At 32.6% G+C, this 12,487-nt stretch overlaps 1 protein-coding gene across 1 annotated transcript; it reads right to left on the bottom strand.

The window, feature by feature from the left end:
- Positions 1 to 1,628: 1,628 nt before the first annotated feature.
- LOC132560412 (T-box transcription factor TBX20-like) lies at positions 1,629 to 9,220 on the bottom strand. Its single transcript, XM_060225080.1, has 7 exons — positions 8,954 to 9,220; positions 7,648 to 7,837; positions 4,082 to 4,355; positions 3,762 to 3,923; positions 2,759 to 2,835; positions 2,259 to 2,365; positions 1,629 to 1,969 (listed from the first exon to the last, which is right to left on the bottom strand). Exons 1-7 carry the CDS (start codon positions 9,165 to 9,167, stop codon positions 1,710 to 1,712), a joined length of 1,284 nt encoding a protein of 427 aa, XP_060081063.1. The 5' UTR covers positions 9,168 to 9,220; the 3' UTR covers positions 1,629 to 1,709.
- Positions 9,221 to 12,487: the final 3,267 nt, after the last annotated feature.

The following is a 12,487-nucleotide window of genomic DNA, read 5'->3' as shown; positions in this document are numbered from 1 at the left end:
GTGTTACTCGGCATAAAAATGTTTTCAACATATCTCACTGCAGCTAACAGTATTGCGTTAGTCTCAATACAGGCCTGTATAATAAGAATAAGAGGGATATTTTTACGCCCGAGTTGCCTTACAATACAATCTGATCAAGGAGTGATGGCCTCACTATATATATGTTAACACGTATCTGTCTGTTTTGAAAACCTACCAACAAAGTGCTCCTTCATCATCGACCATAATGGAAGATGATGGTTGTAGTATTTACTCAGTTTGTAAGGGATTAACATCTTCATATACAACAGAATTTCCAACGGACAGACGCTATAAAACCTGTTCGATCATATATGAGTTACAACTGGAAAAATATGCTTATCTGATGACTTATGTTCTTACAAACCGTTACAATTGATAGTGAAAAGCACTAAAACACTATTTGCTCACACTTATTTCTATCAGGCTGAGTTCATATAACATAAGGATGCTGTATTGAAAACAAAATCCTTTAAATGTAAATACATATAAACCAATTTTGCAAAATGTTTTCCTCATGAATTCATAAATATTATCATTATTTATCATCCGGTTATTGAGAATATTGTCGTTTTACACTTTATTGTACGGCATTCTTGTAAATCAGAATGGTAGACATATTGTCTTTGTCTATAAGTTATATTTATTTTGGAGTTAAAGGCCTCTAAACTTGATATCTGATGATTTTTTATTTGATTAGTCTGGATTTTCAAAAGTATACCTTTTAGGTATTCATAATTAAGGCCCTTAAGATTTCTGACAAACAGTTGTATGATGCAGTTTAGTTTATTGTTTGTCTCTATCTAATATTTGTATTGGAAGGTTCTATTTAACTGTGTGTCTGACGTACAATATTATATTGACATCATCTACACACAATATTCTGTTGATATCATCTTAACTCGTAGACTATCTTAAATTAGTGGTATACATGTATATTGTATATCATAAACGCTGCATAGATCAATATAAGAAACAACTCAATGTAAGTCAGCACCATCTAGTTCCTATTCACCCCGACATAAAAGGCTAAATACTCGCGAATGAGTGGAAATGGAGACCATACATGGTATTATTTTCAACATATTGTTAATGGAACAACGTTGAAACATCAACTACAACGCAGTTTTTCATTCATAACATTCAATATTTTATTCAATCAATAATCAATATTTACATCTTCACGAGTTTACGTTTCGTAATATTATAATGAAAAAATCACAACAATAAATGAAATATGACAACAATAACAACTTATCCAGGAACTATAACTTAAATTGTTCTTCAAATGAAATTATAAGTCTTAAGTTCCTATTTTAAATAGCACCTGATATACTTCTCTTCACGAGTAAATGATCTGCCATTTGATCCCAGAATCAGTTTTGATCAATTTTTTACCTGTTAATGTAAGATTTTAAATACCATTCTTTTACCAATAGAGGTATTATCAGTTTAAAGCATCGAAGTCATGATGAATTTAAAAACAAAATTTTAACCAGGTATTTTTTAAAGTTATGTTTAAGAAAGATATATGTTTGATTTTCCTCTTTTCTCACAATTCTGACTAAAGTAAAATACAAAATTTAATGATAAAATAAAATTCGGTCAAATGATAGGCAAGATTCAATGTTCATTGATGAAAGACGATTTCAATATAAATGGTTAAAATGATGGAGTGAATCACAGTAGGTTCATAAGACAGAGTCACTATGTCTAGACTTGGCAAAGTTCGTGTAAGGGTGATATCTGTAGTATTGACTAGGGTGTACACTGGGCATGGTCGGCGAGCTCTGTAATGTTGTCTTATACAAATGATTCCGTAACAGTAAAGCCTGCTCGGCGGAGGCGTTTTGCGGAAGTGACATCATTCCAGCATATGGAGAAAATCCGGCGGGAAACATTGATTGAATAGCACCGGCACTTTGTAATAATCCCATCGGAAAAGCTGATTCTGGAAAAAGAAATGAGATAATGTTTAGATATAGATCGGCTATAATATAGTATAATTTGTATATAAAAGTAAAAATATTTTTGTTCAAATAATATCTCATTTTGAAGACTTGGGATAAAATATCAAAATGGAATTCACTAACATTAATAAATATTAATGCAGTTTCTATTTAAATGTTAATATCCCAATATTTCAACATTGTTATATACTGGTCAATTCAAGCGTTTCTGTAGTATTGATATTTTTTTTAAAAACTGTAACTGGAATAATTGATGAAAATAAAACGTACCTCTGGCTAGCATTGCCTCTCTGTATTTATAATTCTCTTCTGATCCTGACATGGGTAAGGGTGATCGTATGTAGTTATGACTCTGCATCAGACTCTCCATAGTCTCCCTGGTGATATAAATACATTTATTATTAAATTCGTTTCATTTATATGTTTCAACATTAAATGGCGTTTTATACTGATTTTTGCTATAAGTTCTACAAAAGTCTAACAAATCAGTTATTTTTGTCAATACTGAAGTTCCTTTATACCGTAAAGTCTTTTTGATTTATAGTTTTTAATTTGCAGCATCTTGAAGCAAAAAGCATGTACTTTTCAAAGAAAAAAATAATAAGCTCTGCTGTGTGTATGGGATAAAGAACACCTTAGTTATAAACTAGGGAAATAGAATTTAATCAATACAAACGAAAACGTAACATATACAGATAATTTATATTGAAATAACATCTATTTATATGGTATTTAAATAACAAGATTATATTTCACATTTTATTACTTACCTTTCAACATCTGTAAGACGACTGGAATCTCGGAATCCTTTCGCGAACGGATTGCTGTCAATTTTCAGTTTGGTTATCTAAAACAATGAGATCAGGAATCGAATTAAATAAACATCCATTATGTTTTGTTTACTTATCGAGAATGCAATTTAAAGTAGATAAATAGGATGCTATAAATTTTGATAAAGAAAGAAAATAAATAAATAGCTAACTATTTGATGTGAGATAAGATCTGACAAAAAAATATAATTCAAAACTTTTGGTGAATAGAAAATGAAGTTATATTTTATATCATTGTAAATTCCAAAAGAATAAAAAAATGAATAAATTATGTCAGAATATGCATGCTTTGAGTATAAGTTACTTCCGCACTCATATATATTTATCTTACTTCTTGCGTATGTTTGCACTTGTATTAAGTTTATCAAAGTTTAACTTTATTCATTGTATTTGTATCTGTAATGTTTTATCTGAGCCCAGTAAGGACCACACAGCGACAGTAACTGAATCCGCCGACATGGGTAGGATTCTGTATCTGTTTGACCCCAGCGGTGTTACCACGAGACACCGAGTCGTTCATACACCAATGACCCTTGGATGGTTTGTGAGGCAGCCCCATCTTGGGGGGAATAATGATAATAGCATAATAAGATACTTATTAAGATATCAAAAGACTACTCGAACGACTCTGTAAGCAGCGTGAAATTGCTTATATTGTAGTCGTCAAGATAGCTGGGTTATAGGGTTGTAATCGGGCAGATATTTATGTCTTGCCAAATTCTAGTGGAAAACGTCATTAAAACTGTTCTTTTATCGCTTTTTAATGTTTCATTCGTTTGTTGTCTTACTAAATCAGTCTTTGTTGATTTTCGTCAGGAGAGGAAATAGTAGCCGGATATAAAGTGTATGTATGGTTGTGTTTTGCTTAGATAACAATGCGACATTTAACCTTTTTGCTTCAGCACCCTCCCAAATGGAAAAAAGTCCGTCGTCTACTACTCACCAACTGATTTTGGTAGGCAGTTACTGCAATGAACACGGTTTCCGGGTAGACGAACGTTCGGTACTCCTCTCCTTCTAGGTTTGTGATTGTATTAGGCGTAGTGGCTTTCTTCTTTACAATGTGGATTCTTGGCTGGTATTTGTGCATCGAGTTCAGGATCATCTATGGAAACAGCAGAATAACATGAAATTATACATTACTTTAGACATACGGTATATGGTATATGGAATGGTAAAAAAGTTAAATCAAATTATTAATTCTTTCCAAAAAATAATTTTGCTGTTGAATGTTTAATAGACGAAAATGGGAAGAAAACTTACCTGTCCATTTTTGTCGAGCATATTATTCGTCAATTTTATTTTTTCAAAAGACAAGGTCTGTTTCATGAGTTGTTGACCAGTGAATGGACCATCAGGATGAACAGAGAACCTTGTAGGGAGAGGCGGGTCAGCTTTTCCAGCCACGAGCCAAGATGACCGATGATAGGCGTATCTGTAGCGTTTGTTGTCCATCGGGACAATGTCCATCAAGACCACGTATTGAGCTTCCGGTTCAAGACCTGCCATGGACACCCTCAGAGTGGGGAACATACGCCTACAAAACAAATTAATTTATTACAGTTTAGCATTTTTTTAGTTATAGTTTAACATAGAGTTCATCCATATCTAAATCATGAAGCAATTTTATCCAATGTTTTACTATAATCGATTTGATATCATTTATATAATGACGAATGCATATACGGGTCTTATAACATCTCAGAGAGATTATACAAAAAACTCGTTTGCTCCCTCTATCTTTTATATGGGACTTTTAAACTTTTATTTTTGCTGTTTTGCACGTGTGAACGATTCTTTAATGCTTTATCGCGATGATAGCTGGCCAACTGTTACGGTATTGTGACGAGCGCACGTGTATCGGGAACACCCCATACTTATTGCCATGTGATGTAATTCCGCCCAATGTGTCGGTAATGGCCTTGATGAAGTATGATAGAGCCAGCATCATTACACACTTTTTTTCTTTCCCATCACATGCTCATTATCTGTTTCTCTGTACAAGTTTGACACGTCAGAGTGTTGCGCGTGACGAAGACAAGACAATACTCACACAATAGATCAGTGTCTCTCATTACACTGTTTAATACACATTTTCAACCTAATATTTTTACTGCAGTGTAATGTCTTTTATTTATGAATTTCTGTAGACTAAACGCCCTATCGTCACGCCTCTAAGACTACTAAACTTGAAATACGACTTTCTACAGGCAAAAGCCTCCCCCTAACCTTGTATTGGATTTGTAACAGGCGGAGGTGGGGAAATATCGTGTCTCGAGCTCGCGTGATCAGACTCTTTTCAATTCGAAATAATTTGTAAATTATGGGCTATCTAACTAGTAGTCATCATACCCAGCAGCAGGGGTAGAAAATTAACCTCGTTTAAGGTTGCAGTGTGTAGATATAAGACCATATTACACGCCATCTTAACACAGTAAATGAGTCGGTAGTAGAAGTAGTGGTCTTTGTTTAGTTTCCGGTATCTTATCCACTCTGTTGGCTTTGTCTATGTTATTAAGGTCTCAACGCTGACATATCGTACCCGTATATCGAGGGTGAAAAAAAGCAACATTTCACAATGTAAATGTGAAACAGGTGTGTCCTAGCTCTGTTCGTTCGTACAAAAAAGTCAGGCAAATCAACTTGTACTTTTTGGCCTGAGTTAACGACGTCTGTTTAGCGATATTGAAATAACTCGTGTCTGTAATATTATTTAATACTACAAATCACTTATCGCCGTGTAATATTTTGCCTTACTGGTAATCAGTCATTTTTTGATCAAATAGAATCATATCTTTATAGTTCCAATAGTACTATAATTCTCCTTACTCTGAAATGCTAGAGTAACACCACCATAAATGTGTAGTGTTCAGTGTACCACACTTGTTCCATTAATGATAACAGTTCTGTAACACACATCCATAAGCATTCTTACAATATTTTTATCTTTCATTTTTCACTTTATTTCAAACACATATTTCTCAATTCTGAGTTGAAATTTCAATGCTTTTACATATCGGATTTTTAATCCTCCCTTAAAATGTAACAGAAGAGTAACACACCTATTTTTATTGTGAAACTTAAAGTACATTAACACATTTGCTTGCTGTTTTTACTAATAATAACTGTACTGTAATATACCATGTCTCCTGTCATAATAAGGATACTAAGAAGCATTAACTTGCCTGTAACATAAACATTGCTTTAATACATTACCATCTTTGTATTGTCAACTGTATGCTTATCTCTATGTCACAATATCATAACATACCTATTGATAAGTTACTATAAATCATTTAATACTCCTAACTTACTGTGTTACTTATCTTTTAACAACTTATCAGTGATTTACATCAGTACTTAAGATATATCAGATCACTAAGTGAAATGCGTGTTAAATAGTAGTTAACAAAATCAATGGCATGAAAAATTTGAACTTCCTCTTTTCCATGTCACAAAAGTCATTATCGTTGAAAAACATTAATTAATCCTAACATGTTTTCAAATTGTTATCGTGTTATATTACATTTTCAGCACACATTATTATTTGTTTGTAGTTCTTGATAGACTGAAATTGACTCCCGGATATTAGTTTTTTAAACAACAATAAATCTAAACTTGCATTCGATAGCGAACAGCGATGCGCGTTTGATACCATTGTTATGTGACCCGTTTCCTGAGAGTTAACTAATATGCCTAGAGCTATTACTAACATCATTCTATTTAACACAAGCAAATCACTATTTAACTCAAATAAAATCAAAATGTTTCATTTCGAATTACGATTTGACAAATCTTGTTTTTAAAGTTCACACCTATAAAACTATTTCCACTTGACTTGATCCAAGTAATGATAGGTCTTGGATTTAACATCTCCTTAGTTTGCCCGGAGGAAGAATGCTGCCTTTTATACAACACCATTTTAATAGACTTTACTTACTAAAGGAAGGGAGATTCTATGGACCATTGTATGCGAGGCGTGTAAGTGGATGGCGCGGGGGAGACTGCTTTTGGCGCTATTAATTGATTTACAACTTCTATTTACAGGTAATTTACTTTTAGGATGAAGATCTACAGGTTAGTGATGAAGTTTATAAAATCAAAGACTAAGTTTGGCGTCTAGATGACGAGCGTAAAATTGTGTACTAACGACATTGTTCTGAATAACATCAGGTAGACCCCTGGAATCACCTTTTAAGGATTTCACACGGTGGGCTAGACTAGGAATCAGAGTTTCGGCTAGCGTTAATTTGATCAATTTCCATCATCAAAGAAAGTAATGCGATTTTAGATAAATGGGAATTAACCTTTTAACATTGATACTTTCTCTAAATTAGATCAAAGACCAGGCTCAACACAAGTGAAACAAATTGTACCGTTATAACATGAGAAACAGTCAGAAAAATAAAGCTTAGTATTATTTGAAACACACAATTATAATGTATTATTTAAAATATATAATTTAATCTATGTAATAATTTCATTTCAACAATAATACCAGAATATTATTTTGTAAGGAAAGACTCACAAATAATTTATTCTAATTTCGAAAATATTTTGCCAATACCAGAAATATATTTTCTTGGCCATTAGTTATCTTAACATTTTTCTTTCTGAAATTCACATAAAATAATAGTTATTGTCATTTGCTGTTGTCCATATTATTATACTGCCAGACGACAAATAAATAATGATAATTTAATAAAGCGTAGTCAATCAAGTACAATGTAATTTTCTCTGTTTTCAATATATTTCAAGCATGAGTACTGTTGGGATCACGTTGGATAAACTATGCTTGCGGGAAATGTAAGAAAAAAAGAAATAATCACCTTCCAGTTTTTGTGATGATCATTTCGGTTCCAAGTTCATGGAATTTCTCCCACAATTCTTTGGTTTCCAGTTTACACTTGATGTTAGGGAGATCCCCTGTATAAGGCACATCTTCTGGTGCCTTAGGGGACAGACCACATGCCCCACAAGAGCGGCTTCCCTCATCCTCCCCTGGGGAACACACCTCACCTGTTCACAATAAACACACCAATTGTATTAAGTTGTTTAAATTTGTAGAAATCTGTCAGTAAATGTTTTCTTTAAGAGGAACAGTTAAAGTAACGATGTAACGTTACAAGTCAATAAAAAGTAGATGCTTAAAATATAAAGCTTAAATGTTGAGATTCTTAAAAAACGTAATTCCAAATATAAATCCAGATTTAACGAGAAATAAAATTATAATTAATGTTTGACGGAATAAATTACACTCCAAAAATAATTACTTAAGGAAAGTAAATAATGCCAAAGAAAAATATAATTGTAAGCTTCATTGAAATAATCCTACTCTATATTAAAGATCGTTAAAACTACACTCCAAAAATATGCATGTTAATAGATATGTGTAATGCCTTAAGTTAAAACTTGGGAAAATAAATTAATCCATTTAAATACACTACGTTTATTATTTATCATTCACCTATTTATCATCTGAGGATAGATATTACAAAACTTATACATCACGTTCAACTCTGTTTAGACGAAATTACTGTTGGATGTATATAAAAGCATATTAAATAATACAAACCAATGTATATATTACGTGAATATAATTCTATGTTAACAACGTATAGACAATATATACTCGTTAGTAAAATCGAGTACCTTATTTTAATATACGTACGATAGAAATCGATTTGAAACTGGGGCATAAATTACTTAATCAGACATTTGTAGACGCCAAATATAAAAAATGTTTCATAGTTCAATTGAGAACTAAACAGTATGCCTTGAAATTGAATATTGGGATAAAATTTGAAAGATATATCCGGACTTACATGAACATTCATTCATTATTACTTATGACATGTAGAACGTCCACTGGGTATAATCGCTATATATTTTCCTGTTTAAGGTTATAAGTATAAAATGGTATACAATACATTTATATTAGAAATAACATTGTTTTATTATTTACCATAGTATCTTATACTATGAATTTGTAATACATAATGTACTGAATTATAACCATTAAAGGAAATATCAAACTGTACTAAGTTCAAACCGTTCTGTTACTATTTCACACAATGGTAACAAAATGCACATGGTTTAAAACTTTACATACTATAATACTGAGAAAATTCTTACCTGGAGGTGTGTCTGCTTGAGGAGGTGTAGCGAGAACCCTCGGGGGAGAGGGGGACTCCGATGGCCGTTTGGTATCCTCTCCTAATATAGCAGCAATGGAGAATGCGTTGGCTTTTGGGGATAAATGTTGTTTAGTCTGTAGTAGAAGTTTCACGGCCTCTGGAGATTCTGATCGTGATTCCATAATATCGGTAGTATGGGCATCTGTTTCCATCACAAAAAATATAATAATAAGTTCCTGAGAGAGAGGATGTTAAATCAACAGTAACTGTTTCAATTCAACAAACATGAAACTCTTTTCTATGTATATACACTGTTATTCCGTATGTTTCAGCAGTGGCAATGTCAACAATTTGTGTCAAAATACCGCTATCATCGCCAATTTATCTTCAGTACACATTACCGAAACCCGAGCGATGTAAAACGCGCTATCATTGGTTGAAATTCGACTTCACTGAGAGCTCGCGGTGTAAGGCCCGCCCTCGTGGGCGGAGCTACAATTTCGCGGACACGTGTGTACCGGAGTCTAATTTAATTGGAAGCAAGGATCCGAATACCCTTACTGAACACAAAATAGCAGGTTTTTAATCATACAAGGAAGGCCCTGTCAAAATATTCATCCTTGGTGGTCAAAACACATGCGGATTGGTTTCAAATATAGCAACTATAGCTGGTTATCCAAGTGATCGGGACTGCGTCCGTGCTTCTATGTTTAGCAAATCTGATAGCCATAATTAAATGAATTATCTCCAATAAGATTTATTGGTGGTATATAAACATAGGTTAATTTTACATACTGTATGTTTGTCATATATAAGCCTATTTGTGTCTTTAGCTCTGATATTTCGACACTTTAGCCTTATATGAAATGAATTTTTCAATTCATATCTGTCGTCTTTAACATAATACAATACTGTATCTGTATGCAATAAATGAAACTCGGCTTTAAATATTCTTTCTGAACAGAAATCAAAATAATGTGATATTTTCTGTGAAAATTGATGAAACATTTTGAGTCCTCAAGTAAACGTAAGAAGCAAACATGTTTAATGTCTATGAATATAAGCAGATTAATGCATTTTTTTCTACTAAATAGGTAAAGCAAATTTGTTACTTTTCGCACGTAGACTAAATCAATATGCTTTGTTTACAAACATACTACACTGAAATGAGGTGCATATAGGTAAATGTATATAAAAATTATAACATAGACAGAATTAATTAGAATGAAAACATTGATGTATGTACATGATATACCAGCATGGTAAGTGACAATCTTCTTGTTACATTGTTGATTTATCTATGTTTTTATTTACAACAATTATCTGTATTGTCATATGAACACATAGAAGATAGAGAAAATATTTGTAGATAAATAAATGTTGAAAAAAACCAAACGCTTTAAAATTATCAAAATATTTACTGGGTATAGTACAAATATGACACGTCGAGGTGAGGTTAATCCTGATCGGGTAAAAGATAGGGACTGACAAGCGGGACTGACAACGACGTTATCGGACCACGTTCTTGTTTCGCCTGAGGTGAACATGATAATGATATGTCAATTAAAGAATTCATCCAACACAATGATTTTCATGTGGAAAGTGAAAGTAGTCATTGAAAGGGTGTTAAATCAAATCGTCCGACTTATCATTATATATCACCATTTTAATGGCGTTGATACGATTAATTACTATAGAGATATGAAAAACTGTAAAACATACATTTAATAGCTATAGAGATACAATTTCCAAACACGAATAATATATTATTTTTAATTTCGTTTTAAGGTTTAAAAAAAATTCTAAATGCATGCTGTTAAAAAGCTTTAAACAATAATGTCCTCACATCAGGTCCAAGTTCATATCACTCCAAGTCTTTCAGGATTACTGATTAATTAGGCTTGTCCCTCCATACTCTGTCTGACAGTACCTTCTTGCTTACAGCTCTTTCAGTTTCGTCCTGAAACCACGTACCAATGGAAATAAAAATTACAAATAGGATACAGTTGTTCGCATAATTGTTATTTTATTTTCAGCGGGGTATAATGGCCATCTTAATACCAAACCTTCACAATTACTAACATTACAATGTATTATAAAGATGAATTACATAAACTTTGACAAAAGTGGTTACATAAATACCAAGCTCTATACAATTGAACAGAACTTGACAAAAAAAGTTCCCTAACGGGAAACTTGATTACGAACACTCGATTAGTTCACTTCCAAACTCCAACGGTTCTTTGTATGACAAAATAGCAAAATTGTCAGGTCACTATCAAACATTTACAATTACATAAAGTCTTATATCATTACAAAACTTTTTTTCAATTATAAAAAGTTTGCCGAGAATGGTCACATCAGACATAAACCCTGAGCTTCCCTTGCAGTATGATAATACCGATAGTATTATCACCAAACTCCACAACAGGCATCAAACGTATAACTTTTTATATCTCTATTGTCACATTTTCTTTCATCATTTGTAATAACCCAGACGTCCAAGCTTAAGGTTAAGTCACAATTCCAGGTTTTGTTCTGTTTTGAGTTGGGTTGTCTTTCTATAGTTTTGTTCATTTAACCCATACTCTACATATCCAGAGTTTGCAGCCAGAAAGTCTTCACTTAAGTGAATGTGCGTGGCACTATCCTGACCTCCTACGTTATAGCTCGTCTACAATGATGAAGTATTTGTTTGTCATGACTGAGAAATTTCTAAATTTATTATCCCGAAGAGTTTCATCATATTCTTGATTTCAAGTCTGCAACGGTCATGTCATCTATTCTGTCAAATTGATTCACTAATATTTACCATCTTTCGTCCTCAACAAAAAAAACCACATTTCATTCCTGTAAATTAGTGGACATTAAGTAAGCTCATGCAAAAGATAAAAAATAAGAATCATTTCGCAGCTGCGGGGGACAATTTTTGATCATTTTGACTCGATCTGTTGTACGGAAGTAAAAAAAGAGCGAAAGTGTTATATCTAAAAGTTTCCCCATATATATGCATAAATACAGAAGAAATGGGAAGTGTTTCTAAGGTTTTTTTATATAGAACATTTGGATACAATATTTATAGAACACATGGTAGTAATCAATGACAGCAAGGACCCCATCTACATAATTACTAGTAACCGCGAGGACAGATAGACCATCAAAAGAACTTACCTCCATATAAGAGAAATAGAAATATGTTATATTAAAAATTCAATCAGTTTGTTTTACTTCACTTGTAGTATTATCAAATCTTTATTATAATAATTACAAATATGTGTTTGAAAATTTTCTAATATATGTCTTGTTTTCATAATATATTTTCTAAAATCAAACCGGCGTGCTTGCATTCTAAATATAGATATATCACTTGATATTCAATGCACAGTACGAGAAAAAGACGAATAATTGCCAAATTCCTTCTAGAAATGTTATAAATAGGAGGGATTCACTGCTATGTGTTAAATGTCTTGATATAAAAATGAACTTTATAGAAAAGAAAAACGTTCGTATTTTTAATTCAAGCTACGTTCAT

The sequence above is a fragment of the Ylistrum balloti genome, unplaced genomic scaffold, assembly GCF_031769215.1.
Source record: "Ylistrum balloti isolate Yb309-2 unplaced genomic scaffold, AGI_CSIRO_Ybal_v1 Utg371058, whole genome shotgun sequence".
Lineage (NCBI taxonomy): Eukaryota > Metazoa > Mollusca > Bivalvia > Pectinida > Pectinidae > Ylistrum > Ylistrum balloti.
The sequence above is the reverse complement of the archived record's forward strand: the minus strand, read 5'-3'. Positions and strand labels throughout refer to the sequence as shown.